The sequence below is a fragment of the Idiotropiscis lumnitzeri genome, chromosome 1, assembly GCF_059441095.1.
Source record: "Idiotropiscis lumnitzeri isolate Australia: NSW breed Sydney's pygmy pipehorse chromosome 1, RoL_Ilum_1.0, whole genome shotgun sequence".
In the NCBI taxonomy this organism is placed as follows: Eukaryota; Metazoa; Chordata; class Actinopteri; order Syngnathiformes; family Syngnathidae; genus Idiotropiscis; species Idiotropiscis lumnitzeri.
Window position 1 is genome coordinate 20,440,038 of NC_142391.1, and position 20,208 is coordinate 20,460,245.

At 45.3% G+C, this 20,208-nt stretch overlaps 1 protein-coding gene across 1 annotated transcript; it reads left to right on the plus strand.

Moving 5' to 3' along the window:
- The first annotated feature begins 686 nt into the window (after positions 1-686).
- LOC148343606 (disintegrin and metalloproteinase domain-containing protein 9-like) lies at positions 687-18,775 on the plus strand. The gene is made up of 24 exons (XM_088284964.1): positions 687-1,282; positions 2,881-2,981; positions 3,854-3,912; positions 5,129-5,207; positions 5,715-5,791; positions 5,933-6,128; positions 6,641-6,706; positions 6,778-6,849; positions 6,922-7,091; positions 7,164-7,245; positions 7,671-7,804; positions 7,895-8,066; positions 14,362-14,454; positions 14,562-14,666; positions 15,058-15,148; positions 15,567-15,672; positions 16,023-16,206; positions 16,286-16,366; positions 16,628-16,733; positions 16,975-17,122; positions 17,229-17,331; positions 18,010-18,039; positions 18,104-18,162; positions 18,267-18,775. Exons 1-24 carry the CDS (start codon positions 1,180-1,182, stop codon positions 18,334-18,336), a joined length of 2,487 nt encoding a protein of 828 aa, XP_088141090.1. The 5' UTR covers positions 687-1,179; the 3' UTR covers positions 18,337-18,775.
- Positions 18,776-20,208: the final 1,433 nt, after the last annotated feature.

Genomic DNA, 20,208 nt, shown 5'->3' on the forward strand with positions numbered 1-20,208 from the left:
TAGCGGGCATCCACAGTATTCCCACTTATTTTTTTTTAGTACTTGAATACAGCGCAAGAGACAACCCACTTTTCACTCCACTTTCTGAGATGTCACATCCTGTCATGTGGAAGGTCGGTGCATTCTTTTGTTGTGGTGCTCATTGAAAATTCAAATTAATAATCCTTCCCAATCTCAACCTCAACATGGAGGACAAACTGCTTCTGATCACGTCGTTGAAAACTATCTACTTGTACCGGTGCTTGGGGTCACCAATGCAGGGCCCGCCAATGATTGGACATGATGACTTTCTAACAATGTTGCATGGGTCATTATTAGAGCATATAAACACTGGCAGGAATTTATAGAAATGGAATGTTGCATTGTGATCTGTTTCTTAATTACTGTGAGATATCATTAACGTGAGCAAATTTGTAATTTCAGAGGTGTGTCTCAAACTGGGGCCCCTTTGTACTAATCATTAGCCAAGAAATAGCATTCATGACCCTGATATGTACCAAAATGTTCCTGCATTTTGTAGAAGAAATTACTCTTGTATTTAGATGAATGTTTTACCTTGGTGACAAAAGTCTATTTGTTTCTTAGTAAACGTGTGCTTAAATTGAAAATGCTAACAAATCCGTCCCAAGAGTGGACTCGACATCTTATTTTGAAGGCGAATTCGGTGATGCCCGGGGGTTCTTTTCCCGGCTCTTTCCGGGAAATGACCGTGACGTCACGTCAGGACCGGTTGTAGTTGACGTGTGTTGGTTCACGGCGCGAACGGCCACTGAAGGGAGACGTTTGTTTTTGGCTTCGGACTAACACCAAAGAGCACCTGGATGATACCAAACGAAGAGAGGAAGCCCCAAGAAACACCACAGGAGTACGCGCGTTCGGGATTGTTAGAGGTCTTCGCTCGGACTCAAACTTCGGCTCTATTCGGAAGAGCCGAAGGTGACGTTACCTCGGTGGAACGTTGTCGAAGTGTTTATTCGCGGGTCGAACGGCTGGTTTAGTTCGGGTACAAACAGACACCCGAAGGCCACCGGGACGAAACCGCTCTGCTTGGACTCGAATGGCCAAGCCGAGGGAGAACACAGCTGAAGGCGGCTGAGGAATAGGAAGCGACGGGCGGGCTCCGAACGGCCGCCGACATTTCACGAAGAAGTGGGTGTGGGGGAGTCGAGTCCGTAATATATGATGATGATGATGACGCCGACGGCCGTGACTGGACTAAGAGGAAAGCTGCTTTCGATCTGCTGTTTATTTCTTCTGGTGATCGGAAGTGGACAGAGTAGAGGTGAGGAGGGGCGGAAGTAGACTCCTCGCAACAATTGCTGCTTTACACGCGCGCGCGCGTACGAGGGCTTCTATAATCTTCTTGGATACTTCTCTACGTTAATTTTTGGATGTTTTGGATCCACCTGGAACTAATTTGCAAAGAACCTGGCCCTAATCCTCTTCCGTAGTAGAGCATGTAATGCAACTTTGCAATTATGCAGAAAGTCATTGAACCTGTCAGTGCTGTGGAATATGATGGAGTGTTGTTCAAGTATGTAGAGAGCTGAAGATACAATGATCCATGCGGTAATCATTCCCCACATCGGTGTGAAAGGTTGGCAAACATTTGCAAAGTAGCTACCATCAAGTTTGAGGCAACTGTTTATGGCGTTAATGGCAAGAAGGAAGAAGCTGTTTGGTTTTCTACTGCTTTTAGTGAGGATGGTTGGATAGCGCCTACCTGGGGGGAGGAGCTGCAAGAGGTGGTGGCCAGGGCGTGGGGAGTCTAGGAGAATTTTCTGTTCCCTTGTCTTGGTTCTTGAAGTGTGCGAGTCCCCAAGAGTGCATCGATGATTTTTTTTCTCACAGTCCTAACTATCTGTTCCAGTCAGATTTGTTCTTTTTTGTGGCGGCTCCAAACTGGACAGTGGAAGACAGGACTGATTTGGTGACTGATGCATAGAACTGTCTCAGCAGCTCTTGTAGCAGGCATTGCTTCCTCAGCAGGTTTGGGAAGTACATCCTTTGCTGTACCTTTTTCAGAATGGAGTTGATGTTGGCCTCCCATTTCAGGTCCTTAGAGACTAATTCCCAGGAACCGGAAGCTCTCAACAGTTGACACTAGTGATCGAACGATATGCTTTTTTCAAGATTGATACCAATTATTAGAAGTCACAGAGGCCAATAACCGATATTTAAAGCTGATATTCATTTGTTGACAGTAACAATAACAGTCTTTTGGCACAAAAATGTGCTTTTAAGCCATTTTTGGCGATTCATACAGTCGGTGGCCACCCGAGATAGCCGAACTCTGGACCTGGGACATGGGGCCAGCATTAATGTCGAACCCTACATGAGCTTGGATTCTAGTCGTTCACCGTCCAGGTTGCCTGACGGAAAATAAACAAACTTGGCAATGCCAAAAATATTGATTTCAATTTCCCTAAAATCTGTGAAATCAATTAGCATTTCATGAAAAAGAGATTCAAGAAGCAATCTTGTCACTTTACTGTCCATACAAAAGTGGTGCAAAGCAAAATGAGACAACACAACACAAACTGCAAGACAAATAAGTGCTGAGTGGGATGCCCTCGAGCCTGCAACTCCTTTTAAATCCCTTTTCTCTGGACTTTTCCTCAAAATAACAATGTTAGCATTAGCCCACAGTCGTTCACGGAGAAGGCGCGTGGTGTCTCACGGTCACCTGACTGGAACACGGCCGCTCAGACAACTTGATCATTAAGCAGCTTATCTTAGCGTAATTTAGCTCGGCCTCGTGCTTACCTGGCGGGACGTCAATGGTCTGTCTGTGTATGTTGAGTAACACTGTGTATAGTTTGGATGTGCATGTGCTGGCTGTGCTAAGATGCTGATTGTGCTTTTGTTTGAGTCATTCAGACTCCCAGCAGACGCGGCATCTATCCTCCTATCAGCTAACAGTGCCTCGGCCAATCGGGGGCCGACTGAGGCGAGACAGCGACGGCTCTCCGCCTGATCAGGTACTGAGATTTCTCTCGTTTTGTTCACTTGTCTTTGTGTTTGTGTGACTTCTGAACTTGGGGGTACATGGTGAGCGCTCGGTCACCTGACGCATCCACATCCTGTCTGCTGTCCCGCTTCCTTTCATTCCAACAATGAGTTCCTGCAGCCAAATTGTTGACGACGACGAAGCTGATAATGACGATGAATATTTGACCGCACAATGTCATTGGTGACGGCACGGTAGCCGCCCATGTCACGGTAAAATAGGAGAAAGTGCCCATGCAAGTGCACACGCACACACACATTCGTAAAACAGACATACTTAACAATACCGACACATACATAACACAGATACACACACAACAGAGAGTCATACATGCGCGCACTTGCACAAAATGATGCTGTGTCACAGTTTCCGCACTCTGTGACGTAGCGTGAAGGGGTGTGTGTCTGTGTGTGTGAGTGAGATGTTACGGTACACGTTCACACATTGAGGAAGTTGTAATGATGTCGTCATGACAGAGACAGGAATTCAATGGACAAATCAAAATGCCCACCCTCCACCCTACGTCTTCAATGTAGTGCACGCCTAGTTGCGCGTAGTGTCGGAGGCCGCCGTTCGCCAAAATTGACCAATTGGGACTGTGGGTTTTACGTCATCCACTTGCGCTACCATGTTAGAAATGCGTCATCCAACATTGCGGAACCGGGTGTAGTTCTGGCAATTTTGCTGCTTACAATCATATTTAAAGAAATGTTTGTTAATAATTAAATTCTTAAACACTCATGAGTCCAAGACAAAATGGCATCCGTGGCTGTGCGGGCATGTGATCAGGTTTTCCTGGTCAATAATCACACATGTGTGCGTGCGTGTCACTTCCCGCCACAGGTGTCGTACGTCATTGACGTGTCGGGACGCCGCCACGTGGTTCATCTGGAACGGAACCGGTGAGTCGCCGTGTTGCCAAACACAAATGTGGTCTTTGGTTCAGGGATCTTTTGGTGTTTTATCACATTTCTTTCCAATTATTTGACATGAAAATTTGTTGGACAAAATCTTGCAGTATTCCAAATTTTATTTCTTTTTTATTTTTTGGTCCAGATGAAAAGGCAAATATTTTGACGAAACATTTCAGAATCTGATAATAATAGTGACTGTTTTTGAATGTTTTTTTTGTGTGTCATTTCTCTACTGAAAAAAAAGCTGTTGAAGAGAAAGAGAGAAATCTCTCTTTCACGAGACTCTGGATGAGAAACCATTGTTGCTCTGTTGTTGGCGTTGGCTCATAGTAGCAGTGTTGTAATAATAAAAATGGAAATAACTAAACTAACTCCGCATCTTTGGAAGACGTTACAAAATGTTCCTCCTAATGTTCAATTTTTTTTTTCAGGGAAATGCCATTGTATTAACTCATTCACGACCAGCCTAGTAAAAAAAAAAAGGATTTTGACGTATTTATCCGTCAATGGTATTGAATGAGTTAAGATGGGGAAAAAAAATCCATTTGTGTTTATTTTAGTTTTCTTTCGAACATTGCATTTCCTAAATTTTATTCATCTGATTTCAGTCACTTTTACATTAAAAAAATGGACTGGTACTCACAAAAAGTGAAATATGTTTACAAGTATTTCTTTTATTATTTATTGTTAGTGTCGTAGTATTTGCACAACTCGGCCTTGTGTATAATTTTTGGTTCCATTTTGAAATGCACTGAAACGTTCCCACGCTTGCGCTAAACATGAATGCCGATCGAGTTTGTGGATGGCTGCAGCATCGCGCTAGCGCACTGCAAGACAAAGCAAGGAAGCAATTTAAAAAAAAAAATTTAAAAAAAATAATAATTCTTTTCAAATTAAACTGAGTTTCCCACATTTTTTGCCGTCATTTAGTCTGAGATGTGTTTACATTCAACACACTGATACGAGCAGCCGGCGTGTGGCCGTCATGCTTTTTTTATCAGCATGTTCCCAAAAAAAAAGCGTTGAAAGTGATTGTTCGTTCCAATCTTGCTGACCTCAGATTTGAGTTTTTTTTTTAGTTTTTTTTTCCCACTCAAGCGAGCGGACAACTTTCTGCTTTTGGCGTCAAATATGTCCCTCAGATGGCGCTTCATGTCATGTGACCTTGCTAAATGACAAACTAAATTAACGCTGTCGTTATCAGGGTGCTGCTGCCCGCCGACTTCAAAGTGTTTACGTATGCGCACAATCAGCAAATCGTCACGACGGCGCCGAACGTCCAGGTACGACACACACGCAAGCGCACACCCACGCACATCCAGGGACACGCACACACAGCAGATGGACACAAAGAAGATATGTGTTAAAACTACACACAATAGACAACAAAACAACACGTCACACCCACGCACCACTGCCTATATGTTGTCGTATGAGAAAATTGGACTTGAATGCTGCTTATATTTGTTTGGTGGCCTCGTTAGTGAAGTTATGATGAAAAAGTCTGGCGAGAAAATGCGAGCTGATGTCATCTGAATCATACGAAATGCTATTTTTTTGTGATCAAATGTTTTCTTCCACGTTTTTCTTCTTTGCACGTCATGAAACGCATGATGGCAGAAAGTTAACACAATATTCTCCAGATGCACAACCATTCATGTAGTGGAAATTAGAACAAACTTAAAAAGAAATGAAAAATGAAATCCTGAAAAACATTTAAAATTGAAAAACGCTTCCGTGTCTTGTTTGTGTGTGCGCGTGTGTGTGCGTGTGTTTTTGTGTGGGTGTAGAATCACTGTCATTATCAGGGCTTTGTTGAAGGCATGCTGGGATCGTCTGTTGCCATGAGTGTTTGTAATGGCCTCAGGTATCACACACACACACACACGTACACTCACCTGCTGGACACATTTTTTCTTTGTTGTGTATATTTTTGCCAACTTGAGATTTCAGGTTGTCATAATTGTGTAGCACGTTATCTCACGTTTTGTGTCGCGTCATGTGGCAGAGGCGTGCTGCACCTTAGCAACGACAGCTACGCCATCGAGCCTCTAGACTCCGCCCCCGAGCAGCACCTGGTCTACCGCCTACAGGATGTGACCTCACAGCCTCGTGGATGTGGGACGCCGCATCACGACCACGCTCGCAACCACAGCAAATATGAGCACTTTGGCCAGCAATGGGAGAGTCACCAGCACACCAGGGTGACCGCACACACACACGCGCGCTCTCTCTCACAGGCACACATGCACATACAAATAGACAAATATTGTTGTTCCTTTATTTTTAAGTTGAATTCATTCTGCGGTTATAACAAGTGCATCAATCAATGCTTGTTTCATTAACCTGTCCACGGAGTTTCCCATTATGTGTTAGTGTGAAGCTAGCAAACATTTGTGTTGGTTACTCAAATATTTCTTTACAACTCTTGACAAAAAAACTAAAAAAAAACAAAAAACAGACAAACATAATTCAGCAATAGCTTATAAAATATATATAAAAACTCATACATTGGGCTCCTAATAAGTTGTGGTACCTCTTTACCAGAGCTGGACTACCCATTTTTGCCGGTCAGTAGTTCCACCCCTGGGGCGGACTGTCCAGCTCTGTATTTTACACGTAACACACTAACTCAGACACTCACACAGGCCCTCTCACACAATCCCATGCCACACACACTGAATATTAATAATGTGTATGTGTGTGCGTTTACCAGGTGAAGCGAGATGTTCTCCATCGCACACACTTTGTGGAACTCCTGCTGGTGGTGGACAATGACAGGGTAATACACAGACGCACACACCAAACATACATGCATTCAATTGAATAAAACGTGATTATTCCTTCCACCAGTACAACATCATGAACAGGAACGAGAGTGCAGTGCGGGAGGAGATGATTCATTTGGCGAATATCATCGATGGGGTGAGGACATGCGAGCGCACGTGTGCACGTACACGAGTGCATGCGCTGAATTGTTTTTGTGTGCATGTGCAGATCTATATACAGCTGAATGTACGTGTGGTGCTGGTGGGCCTGGAGATCTGGACCAGGCAAAATCAGATCGACACAGAGGGGGGCGCCGGGGAGGTGCTCAGTCGCTTCACCCAGTGGAGAGAAAAGGAACTGCTGCCTCGTCGACGACACGACTCGGCACAGCTCATCTTGTGAGTGTGAATGCGCGAACGCACAAGATGAGGATGATGATGATGATGATGCTGATGATGATGATGGTGCAGGACGAAGAGGTTTGGGGACATGGCAGGGATGGCATTTGTCGCCACTGTATGTTCACGAAGTCATAGCGGCGGAATTAATGCGGTACGTAAGTGGAAATACATTTGTATTTTTTTTACTTGTAATGGTATGCCCCAGTAGCAGGTGTGGTTATGTGATGCCAGAATAAGGAAATACTGGCACGCTTGAACACACGCTACGTCTCTTAATACACAAACAATTGGTAGTGGCGCTAAAGACGCATTCGGAGGCAATTTATGAGATCAACTTTTGGCTGCCTCGCGAACACATCACAGCCCTTTTGTCACCCCAAAAAAAAAAAAAAAAAAAAAAAGGTGTCCAAGCAGGCTGGAGGGACGGTCGGTTCTGCCCCGGAACAGACAGCCAAGCTCTGAAAATTAACACTCAAACATATACTACTGGTACTTGTAACACACATGCAGGTAACATGCAAACATTTGTGGGTAACAAGCTCACTTGCCTTTGTGTGTGTGTGTGTGTGCATGCAGTTCACGAACAACAATGTGTTCGCCTTCGCCTCCATCGTGGCTCACGAACTCGGTCACAACCTCGGCATGAACCACGACGACGGCCGGGCCTGCACGTGCCCCACGAAAGCGTGTATCATGAACTCTGGCGCCACGTAAGACACACACACACACACACACACACACAACAGATGGGACAGAGATGCACACCTAGTGACGGATGATGTGTTGCATTGCGGCATCAGAGGTTCCCAAAACTTCAGCAGCTGCAGCGCCGACGACTTTGAGAAGATGCTGCTACACACCGGCGGCTCGTGTCTCCTGAATGTGCCTCGACCCGACGACGCCTACAGCGCCCCCTACTGCGGAAACGGCCTGCTTGACTTCGGGGAGGACTGCGACTGTGGATCGAGACAGGTCTAACAATGGCTACTCTCGTCTCCGTGAGCGAGCGAGCGACTGCATGCGTGTCTGTTGTCCCTTACGCTGTGTATCGTCGCTGTCCGATGGAATCCTCGCTCTGTCAAAATTACAACCTCACAGGAGGTAAAAAAAAAAAAAAAATTCTAAATTACATATTACCTAAAAAAATGTGAAAAAAAACTGGCTGGCGTTGATTAACGTAGCCAAATACTTGAAGGTCAGTCATCACGTGAACCCTCCACCGTGCAAAAAGTGTAAAGTTCATAAAACACGACGTTAAGCTTTCAACTGCTTTAATTCACCGCCATATTCCTCTTCCAGGCGAACACACAACCCACACCAGAGAGCCACGCAGGTTCTCGCGATATCCGCGCACAACATGCGGGAAGTTAACAATCTCCCTCTTTCTTTAAACAAAAAAATAAAATAAGAAAAGTGACAGCAATCCTGAACATTTATAAAATGCATTTAAGAAAACACAAATTCAAGGAAAAATTCACATAACAGGTATAACATCACTGCACCAATACTCCTTCTTCTAGGGCTTTAAGAAGCATCAGGGGAGAAGCACCTTTTTTTGTTAAGCAGTCAGCAAGTTGTGACTTTGCATCTGACCAGTGCACTTCTTTGATTTTGTTTACCTGAAGCAGTTCTTTGATACTGCTTATTTCTAACCTAAGTCTCTTTTCTGTGACCTGTTTTGTGGACTTGAGAGCATCAAACAAGGAATGGTTATCAGTGACACAGATGAGAGGAAGAGTATTCAGGTCGGCTTTTCCAGTGGTAAGCTCAGAATAGAGTGTAGCCAGGAACATGGCATTATCAATACCATCTGACATAGCCAATGTTTCTCCTGCCAGTGTACTCCTCACCACACGTCAGATTTTCTTAGATTGCCAAAACAAAGGTGAGAATTTTCCAAATTTTCCCGTGAGAGCTATTAAAGCCCCACCCTGTGTGCCTCCATCTGGAAGATTCCCCAGCGAAGCATCACTGAAGACAGTCAAACTCAAATCATCATTTTTGCCCAAATACTGAAACTTAAGTGTGACTTTCTCTGACTTAAGTTTCCGTATCACCTTGTTGGTTTCATGTATGGACCGAACAGTAGCATTTTTAATGTTTGATGCCAGGCTGCATGTGTCAAACATAACATCAGGTCTTGTTTGTTTAGCAACCCACAAAATCTGTCCAATTTTGGACCTGAGCTGATCTCTCTCTGTACAGCACGCGCCTTCTCTAAAGGGACTGGTTGTAGGCTGTCAATGTAAGTGTTCTGATGCACCTGCACTACACCGTCAACAGTTGCAATGTCCATCCCCACATATGAAAAATTCTCATGTTCTTCACGGCCCACATGAAAAGCAGACTTAATTACAGGGATAACATTGGAAACAAAGTTTCTTGACCCGGCCCAAAGAAAATCATCTACATGACACGCCAATAATCCTATGACCAAAGATTGCTCATTCTGCCAATAGAATATTGCAGGGTCAACTTGTGATATTTTACCACCAGTTTTCAGCATGAGTTGTCTGACTTTGTTGTACCAAGAATAGAGGGATGCGTCCGCAAGTCCATACACGCATTTCTTTAGTTTCCAAAGAACGCTGCTTCTGTCCACACCAGCTTCTTGTGGGGGGCGAATGTAAATGTCTCTCGAGAGTTCCATTCCCTGTAGAAAGGCTGACTTAATATCCATAGAATGAACCGTCCACTTGTTTTGACATGCCACAGCTAACAGCAATCGAAGCGACTCGGCTGCCAGGATGGCCGAGTGGTCTAAGGCGCCGCGTTCAGGACCCAGTCTCCCCAGGAGGCCTGGGTTCGAATCTCGAATTTCCCCATTGTGGGACTAATAAAGGGCAAATTATTATTATGCGCATGTGGGAGAATCTTTTTGCAACTCGTGAATATTGATTTCCTCAAAGCCTCTCGCCACAAGGCGAGCTTTGGGTACAATACCATTAGCAGTTTCTTTCAGTGTACAGACCCATCTAGTAGAAACACATTTTTGACCCTTGTTAATGATCTCCTCATAAACATTGTTCTTTTTCCAGTTATCAATCTCTTGCTGTTTAGCCACATCAAAAGAGATGTCTTTGGTAATCAGTACATCGGCATCAGTGTTTTCACAATCTGTGTGAAGATTTTCAACCTGTGACATATCTAATGCTTGTCTTTGTCCCTCATTTCCATTAGGTTCTAGCTGCTGCAAATTGTACCAATTTTTGTATTGCCCCTTGGCCTTTCCTGCTCTGCCTAAAACTCTGGCAGTGTACTGAGTATCATCATCTTTGTTTGTAAATGTGACCACCTGACCCCTTTTTAATTTTACATCAGTAGATGAAACAGCAGGAGTTACATCACTCTCTGTTTCTGGGCCCATCTCATCAGTCTGTCTGTTCGTGTCTATCATTTAATTCTGTGTTTTCAGTAATTTGTTCTCCTCCATGAAGACTTTGTTCATCATCTGAATTCTCTAACACATCAGTCTGAACTGTATTTTCATTTTCTATACCATTGTTGGGAACACTGCGAAGTGCAGGTTCATGCTCATTGTGTGCATTTAATTTACTTAGCCTGGATTGATGTACTCTGACGAGAATTCCGCCATGTCTTACGAACACAACGGCTCCATCCTGACCTATAACTACAGCAGGACCCTTCCACTCTGAACTATCCTGTCGCTTATAATACACTTTGTCACCTGTTTCATACATTTCATCTGTAGGTCTGAGCTGCTTACGTAACGCCCTCCTAATTCTTTCAGAGCATTCCACCTCTGTGAAAGCTTTTCTAGCAGCATGTAATGCTGTTAAATGTTGCCCTACTCTAGTACTCATATTCGCACTCTCAAGAGCAGGTGGTTTATCAATTAAGACAGACGGAAGATTGGGACTGTGTCCAAACACAAGCTGGTGTGGACTATAACCATGCACATTGATCAGACAGTTTTTTGCCATAAGAGCCCAGTCTAAAGCAGTTTGCCAGCCACACCCATTTTCCTTTTTTACTTTCAAAAGTGTCTCAGTCAGAGTCATATTGTGTCTTTCCAACAAACCGTTGCTCCAGGGACTGTATCCTGCTGTAGTTTTCGTCTCAATGTTGAATTTCTCCGCCATGTCTCTAATCTCCTCATTATTGAACTCTCCACCGTTGTCCGTGAAGATCTGCTTGGGGGCACCGTGAATACATATCCACGAATGAATGAAGGAGCTGACTATATCCGAAGGTTTCTTAGACCTCACGATGTTTCCAGCGCTAAAACGTGTAAAGTGATCGATGATGTGGAGGTACCACACACCAGGTTCCAGCTCATGTAGATCCATTGCCACTGTTTCATTGTATTCTGAGGCTAAGGGCAAGCCAACTGCCGGTTTGGGCTTGGTCCTGCGGTGTTTCTGACATATCTCACAGTCACGAATGATGTCCTCCAGAATGATCAGGCAGTCTTTGTCATTATTTCCAGAGCTTTGAACAAGCCTCTGCAGCCGATCTGCGGAGGCATGACCAAACTGCTTGTGAAGCTTCAGGAGTACTTTGCGTTTTTCTATAGTAGACATCCCTGTTGTGACAACAGGTACTTCATCTTCATTGCTGCTCCCCTTTGTATTTCCATCTCTTATGTCCACACAGTAGTGTCCGGAACTGGTGAACTCAAGAGGCACTTGTTGCTTAAGCATGACAACTCTGTCATTCTCCATGTCTAAGACAGTCCCTGCTTTCTTTAAAGACATTTTGCTCAACAATAAAGGAATATCAGCAGGAACAACTTCTGTTTCAATCTGACATTTTGTTTGTCCAATCTTGGCTGGGATCTTTACTTTTCTATTGGAGTGCACCACTTGTCCATCTCCAAATCTAAAAGGCCTGCAGCTTGGAGATTGTGTTTGCTGTAGTTTGTTCAGTTGACTTTGGTTCAGTTCTTTCAGGTAACAATCCAGCCACTTCTCACCACAAACAGTTCGGTTGCATGCAGTGTCAATTATGGCCGATCCCAGTGATTCAGCCAAAAATATCTCAGAGTTGGTCACAACCTTGGTAAACAGTGTGATGTTACACCCCTCCACACCATCACCTTCCGTCAACTTGACTTCATTCCTCCGATGAGGACAATCCTTCGCCCAATGATACGTGCTTTGACAAATAGCACATTTTGTTCGCTTGCCATATTTGTCGAGTGGATTTGTACCTTGCTGTGGCGGCCGCTGTCCACTCTGTGACGAGATGTTGCTTCTTCTGAATTTTTCGGGTACTCTTTGCTTTTGATCCGTGTAAAAGGCGGTATCCTTCATCTCACTGCCGTTAATTGCGCCGGAGATTTTCCCTCCGAAAACCCTTTTCAACGCCGATTTCATCGATGCAAATGTCAAGTCCGTGCACGCCGTTAGCGCCAGCTGTCTATTCTTCTCCTCGAGACACGCTGTATCCAGTAGTTTAAACGCTAACACAGCGTCAGGCAGGGCCATGTTGTACTTTTTCATCCGGTTGTATCTTTGCTCGAAGTCTATTATATAGTCCGTCATGGACGCCGCACTGTCTTTTGCTATCGAGTCAAAATACGAATACGCTTCATAAGCGCGGTCTTTTTCTTCTCTCAAGAACACCGTGTCCAACTTAGCGAGTAGTGTTTCCATACCATTTTCTTGATTTAGATCCTCCGCGGATATTTCCAAAGCAGTCTCTCGGGCTCTTCCTTCGAGACCCAGCGCCACCGCAAGTGCCTGCTTCTTTTCTTCCAAGTCCGTAACAAGTCTCCAAATGCTAACTTCATTTTTCCAGCACTCGTATGGTCTGGCTTCGTCGAATTTCGGCGGTACTCTATAGTTGGAAACCATCCTCTGCTACCATGTAAAGTTCATAAAACACGACGTTAAGCTTTCAACTGCTTTAATTCACCGCCATATTCCTCTTCCAGGCGAACACACAACCCACACCAGAGAGCCACGCAGGTTCTCGCGATATCCGCGCACAACATGCGGGAAGTTAACAAAAAGTACTTGGAGAACGTGACTGAAGCAAACGTCCGCTCGACAAACGCCTTTTTAACAGTCTCTAGACGCGAGTGATGCAATAAACGAACACATGATCCCACTCACGCCGTCTAATGAGTGAATATTCATTTGAAACGGAGACTCGATAGATTCTGCAACAAAGCATCACAGGGCTCGATTTTAGACCATTAAGCCAACTAATCCAGTGAAGCTTTCCTATTTGCACTCGTTATTGTCGACCAAAAAAGACACTTGGACTTTAATTAAATACAGGCAACAATTATACCACACAGTTTCTGTAGAACGAGGGAACTGAAGTAGTTTTGTCACACTTCTGTAATGCGTTCCCTTCAATGGCGGCAATAATTAACATTTCAAGCTAGCCGAAAACTTACAATGTGAGAATGGACCAGTAGTTTTTGTGAAAAAAAAAAAAAAATTGGCCATATTTGACATGCAAGATTTCCGCCGGACATCGACAATATATGTGCTAGGGCTGGACTATATGGCACTAATGGATCGCAACTATTTTTTTTTCCACATCATCCGATTTGTGATCATTCTCACGGTTTCTTCTGGTTTGTTTTTAAAAGACCATTTTTTAAGAATCTGGGCCGAAAACGAAAGCAAATCTTTCGAACGATTCTTTTTGATGAACTGATTCTAATGATTCATGTCACATAAAAGAACTGTCATGCCCACCACTAATGTTTAGTTCATTAGTGCGGCTTAATTGAAATTGGATTTTTTTTTTTTTTCGCCAGACAATTTGTATGTTCAAGTGCCTCAATATCAAGTGTTATTAGCATTGTCAGCTACTTTGCGCCGTTGAGCCAATGGGAGCACATGGTATTAAAAATACTGGCCAAGCCCATTTTTTTGTCACTGCTTTTATGTACAAAAACACAAGTAGGATTGACTAAATGTGACAGAAACTAATAAGCATTTTTGTCCAAAAGACTGTCTAAATCTAAAATGCCTGCCAATAACAACACTGCCCGGGTTGTGTACAGATTTGTGTAAGTGTGCAACAGTCTTTGTGCCATATATGTTTCTGTTCAGGTTTATGTTGGTGGGAGTGTTTTTGTTTCATATTTGCTTGCATCGCTGTGTGTCTTTTATGGGAGGGGGTGCACGTGTTTCATCCTGTGTTTGTGTGTGTATCTCAATGTGTGTTTCTGTTAGGTTTTTAATTGTGTGTTTTTGTTTGTTTACATGAGTGAGACAGAGCAAGCCTGTCATGGTGTGTGTGTGCATGTGTGTGTACACTGATGTTCATGCACATGTGACAGGAGTGCGAGAGTGACCCCTGCTGTGAGTTTGAGACGTGCAGACTGAAGCCAGGAGCTGAGTGCGCCAGCGGCGAGTGCTGCTACAACTGTCGGGTACGCTTGCCATAGCAAGTCATCGCCTCAAATCGTGATGAGGTGGCCATCTGAAACCTGTGTGCGGGTGCGTGCGTGTGTGTATGTGTATGTGTATGTGTGTGTAGTTCCAGCCCGGCGGCACAATGTGTCGCGCCAGCACAGACGAGTGCGACTTGCCGGAGTTCTGCAATGGCTCCTCATCTCTCTGTCAGAGCGACGTCTTTGTGCAGGTCAGTGTGTCAGTGAGTGTGTGTCACAACCACACACACTATATCTACCTCTCGTTTTCTCTCTCTCTCTCTCTCACTCTCACTCTCACTCTCACTCTCACTCTCACTCTCACTCTCACTCTCACTCTCTCTCTCTCTCTCTCTTTCTCTCTCTCTCATTGACAAATCTGTGTGTGTGTGTCTTATATCTGTTTGGTTTCAATGAGTATGTTTGCTGCATGTGATGTCTTTGTGCAGACCAGTGTATGCGTGTGTGTTACTAATTGTCATGCTCTGTCGCTAGTTCCGCTGTAAGAAAAACGTGTGTACAAGTTGTATTGAGTTCATGTCCCTCAGTTGTGTTGCTACACTGACGTGTCTGGCCGGTGATGTGAGTGTTGGTGTCTTTCAGAACGGGCATCTGTGTCGGAATCAGGAGGCGTACTGTTACAACGGCCAATGTCAGCATGCCGAGGACCAGTGTCGGAGCATCTTCGGAGCCAGTAAGTCACCTTGGAAAAAACGCACGCACACACACGCAGATGACGAGAGCGAGCGACCGACAGACAGACATTGCTGGTCCATCCCTATGGAATGAGCTTCCATTAAATGTTAGGCAAGCCCCCTCTCTGTCCATTTTTAAAACCCATTTGAAGACACATTTTTATTCTTTAGCTTTCGACTCAACATGAGACTGTCACATTTCTGCTGTTCTGGTATCTATTGTAAATGTGTATATGTGTTTTAATTTGTGTTCTTATTACCTGCTAATTTATATTACACCATATGGAAAGCACTTTGTTCCAGCTCCATCTGTTGTGAAAGGAGCTATAAAAATAAAATTGTATTGTATTTTATCTGTGCGCGTCTGCGTGTGTGTGTGTGTGTGGTGGTGTGTGTGTGTGTGTCGCTGCTTCTCAGAGGCCAAGATGGCACCAGAGATCTGCTTCAAAGAGGTGAACAGCAAAGGCGATCGCTTTGGGAACTGTGGATACAAAAACTACGGGTACAAAAAGTGTGAGAACAGGTAAATAGCTCCGTCAGTCATGCATCCTGAGAGAGCGAGGGAGGAAAAGAGAGGGGAAAATCCGAGGGAGAGGAAGGGAAAAGACAGAGGGAGGGTGGGTGCGAGAGTCCGGGAGGGTGCGAGATGGAGAAAAAGATGCAGAAAGAGAGAGAGTCAACGCAAGAACGATGGAAGAGTGAGAGAGCGAGATAGTGAAAAGCGCAAAGGAAAATATGGCAGTAAACAAAAAGAAGACATGAGGAATGAAAAAAAAGAAAGAAGAGAGAGAGTGGAGAGGGATGAGCTGTTTTGCCTCCATCTGTTGTCGTTGTCATCCTAACCGCCCCCCCCCCCCCACCCCCTCATTGCAGAAACGCTTTGTGCGGGAAGCTTCAGTGTGCCAACGTCCAGGGCGTCAAAGCCTTCGGCATGGAGCCGTCCATCATCAGCACGCCCATAGGGGGCGCCGTCTGCTCCGGGGTGGACTTTATGCTGGGCTCGGACGTGCCCGACCCCGGCATGGTCAACCAGGGCACCAAGTGCGGCCGGGACAAGGTAAAGCCTGCACGGCCGCAGGTGGCCGGCTGCCTGCGGCCGTGCTGACTTTGCCACTTTCTGCCACCGGGGCATACAGGTGTGCCTCAATTTTGAGTGTCGGAGCGCGGACGTCCTCAACTTTGACTGCGACGCCGATGTCAAGTGTCACGGTCGCGGGGTGAGAACAAACTGCAGAGGCTGACGCCTTGACATGCAAGCCAACCGACGTACAGTACAGCAGTTGCATAGCTTCATGCAAACGCATAATAGACGGCCTTTCAAAGCGATCACATTTGCCTACAAAGTAAATGCGGAAGGATGAGTTGAGATCTGAGTACCAACAGAACCAATTCAAGTTGTATCTCAAGACACCTCTCGATAAACCCATTTGGACTCTGGCTGATGTTTCCAAACTCTCGTTTGTCCCTCCCTTTGTCAGGTGTGCAACAACAACCGCAACTGTCACTGCGAGAGCGGCTGGGCTCCACCTTTTTGTGAGCTGGCAGGTTACGGGGGAAGTGTGGACAGTGGGCCCACCTGGAATGGTAAGTACCTCCCACCCCCACCGTCACACCCTCCTCGCGTTTGCTCGTTAATACTCTTAGGACCATCGACATTTTTGCTGGAGGTTGAAGAGGGGTTCTTTCATTGTTTTGAACATCAGAAGTTGTACCATACCTAACCGTAGCGCTCATCGGCATGCAAAAGTCCACTTTGACGTTGTTTTTGTGTGCGGACAAGCAGCATACTTGTACTTGTTGTCATTGTCGCGTTTGTCCTCTACAGACAAAGACCGGTCACTGAGGGACGGTCTGCTCGTCTTCTTCTTCTTGCTCCTTCCTCTGGCTGTGTTGGCCGCCTTCGCTTTCCTGCGGAGGAAGCAGCTGCTGCAACGCCTCGGCCTCACACGCAGGGGGCGCTCTCAGGGTTACCGGTGAGTCAGTAAAAGTGACTCGAGTGACGACGGCTGCGGCGTCCGAGCACCTCACTGCTGCTTCCGAGTTGCCGTGCTAACATGCTAACCCTGCCGTTGTGGCCAGGCCGGACGCAGCGGCATCGGCCAATCCCAGCAGAGGACCGCCTCCTAGGGTTCAGCCGCCTCCTGTTGCCCGCGGCAATGCCGACAACGTCCTCAGAGACGCGGTATGTATACACAAAGAGGGGTGTACCTGTGAGCGTGTGTGTGTGTGTGCATGCGTGCCACGAGTTGTGTGTCTCTGTCGCTCATGTTCTCACAAGAGTGACTATGCGTTGAGGAGAAGTTACATTGCAAATAATTCTGTTGCTGTTTTGAAAGATGAGTACATGCGTTTGTCGTTTGAAAAAAAAAATTTGGTAACTCTTAAAATATCTGTTACTTTTTTGTTGCTACACAATGGTGTTACTACTTATTTGCATGTGTCTATGTTACTTATTGTGTTGCTGCAGAAATGTCTCTGTGGCTTCACAAAAAAAATATGACTAGTTGTGTTGCTACAAAAAATGTTTGCTGTGTTGTTGCAAAAAACTAAAATGTCTCATTAGTTGTGTTGTTTCGAAGCTGTGTGCGTGTTACTTGTCGCATCATTACAAAGCACGTTACTAATTGCATTGTTGCAAAACTGTTTGTGTTACTAGTTGTGTTTCAAACGTGTGTGCGTGCGTGTGTTACTAGTAGTGTTGTTACTTCAGTGTGATACTAGTTGTGCCTTTAAAAATAACAATGCACGTTACTAGTTATGTTGTGACACAATTTGTGTGCATGTTACTCGACATGTAGTCACCAAAAAGTTTCCTTCTTGTGCATTTGTGTTCATTTTTGTTGTTTTTTTTCTCATCCAGCATAACAGTCGGCTTCTGCCGCCACACCAGGTAAAACGAAAGCCGCTCACATCATGACATTGTGTAGCTGTGTGTGTAACTGGGTGTTGTTTAGGTGGCGGAGACAAGCACGAGCGCTACCTCGTACGCCGCAAGGCCGCCGCCGCCGCCTCTGTAAGCGTCAACAGAAACATTTGACGTAGCATGTGTGCATTAAGCATAGCAGATAACGTGTATGGATAGCCACATCTGGTTTCTGCTTTCTTTTTGTCTGTCAGAAAGTCCAAACCGTCTGCCGCGGCTCAGCCTCTGATGCCTCAAAGGCCTGCTCCTCCGCCGCCCGTATAACCAACTTCCGTACCGGGATTCCACACTGCCTGAGCACATAGCGCCACCTAGCGACGGCCAGGAAGCAGCAAACCCGGACTCGGGTGGATCTGGACTCAAAAAAAGAACTTGGCAGAAACCGTCCAATCAGATGTGATGAATGTTAGCAGCGGCATTCCGAATGGCGGCATTGAAGATAGCGAAACTGAAACCACTATGGCAAGAGAGCAGGGACTGACAGTTTTTTGTTTTGTTTTTATTTGTTTACGGCAGCGGTCCCCAACCTTGTATGAGAACACTTGTAGCGGCTCGGTCAGAGAGACTGAAAAAAAAAAGAAGAAGATAATTTCTTCAAGTTTTATTGTGGAAAACAGCTCTGTTAACTCGTCAGCGCGCTTGTCTTGTTCTGATGGTACAGTGGTTAAAAAAAATAAAGCTCACATAATAGCAACAAAATGAAGACTGCAACTGATGATTTGTTCAATACAGCGAAACCCCGGTTATCGCGGTTAATGGGGACCGAGACCACTCGCGAAAACTGAAAATCCGCGAAGTTGCGGCGCCCCTTCAAAAATGCTTAAAAAAAACCTATACAGTATACCCCCCTGTATACAGTACACCATATAGAATACGGGTAGAGAGAGAGAGAGTGAAATTCATGTTATAACAAAAAAATATATATATTATTAAAACTTTTTTTTTTTTTATTCCCCAGCCATTATTTTTTTATTTATTCAATTACTTCTTTTTGTATTTATTTAATTACTTCGACTTTTACCTGCTGGTACGCCGTCCGGTGTGCCCTGTGAAATGAAAGGTGGCATTCTTCATTTATTTATTTATTCATTCATAACTGACAGCCTCGCGCTCCGCTCGTGCCCTGGGCGGAAGGTGCTCCTCTTCGGCTTAACTGCCACGCACGCTGGCCGGCCTCCTCTGGAGCTCTCATACGGTCCCGAACGGAGCGAAATGTCGCCTCGCTCGTGCCCGGGCGGAAGTTGTTCCTCTTCGGCTTAACTGCCACGCACGCCGGCCGGAGTTCTGGTACGGTCCGAACCGCGCGAAACGTCGCCCCCGATCGTGCCCGGGGGAACGTGCTCTTCTTCGTCCACTCTCCTCTTCGCCCACGCTCTTCTTCGGCGCACGCCGGCCGTCTAACCGCTCCAGCGCCCCATCGTGCCGCTCGGCGAAACTACAATGCCCCCGCGGAGCGGAGCGAATGGAGAGCCCCGATCGTGCCCGGGCAAAAAAGTTTTTAATTTTTGAATATTTTTTAGACCCGCGAAGTAAGTTAATTGCGTTGTCTAAAACTGCTACCGGTCGCCACCAAAATGCAAATCTTGTCCTCTTCAACCTGTCAAAGAAGAAAAACGTTCTACTCAATCGTTTGGATTTATTGACGTGACCACCTGTGATCACCTCCACGAAATCCTAAATACCGTGCCGATCGCTTCTCTTATACAAGCTGAATCGGACAAGAGCAAGAATGCGCACACAAAATTTAGCTACGTTAAGCTTTTCTTACATTTGACGAGGCCTCCAGGTATCGATGTTTACTCTTCCCGGGAAACAAAAGTACAGCAAGTTCTGGCGACGGGACTCCGCTGAAGAATGGTTCATCTACAAAGTGGATTTTCTTTTTTGGTGGTGGTGTGGTGTGGGGGGACTTGGAAAAAAAATTCCCGACTCCACCAAGTGTTAGAGAAAGACAAAATATCATTTGTTTTTTTCCCCACAGCTGGTAATAAATTTGACATAGTGTGTTCAAGCTTTTGAAATGTTTTCTAGGTCCACTGTTAACACAAATATTGTCCAAAAATGTAATCGGAAAGCATGCTTTTATTTGTCATTTGTAAATGGAGCCAGGTTCTACTTAGTTTTAAATGACATACA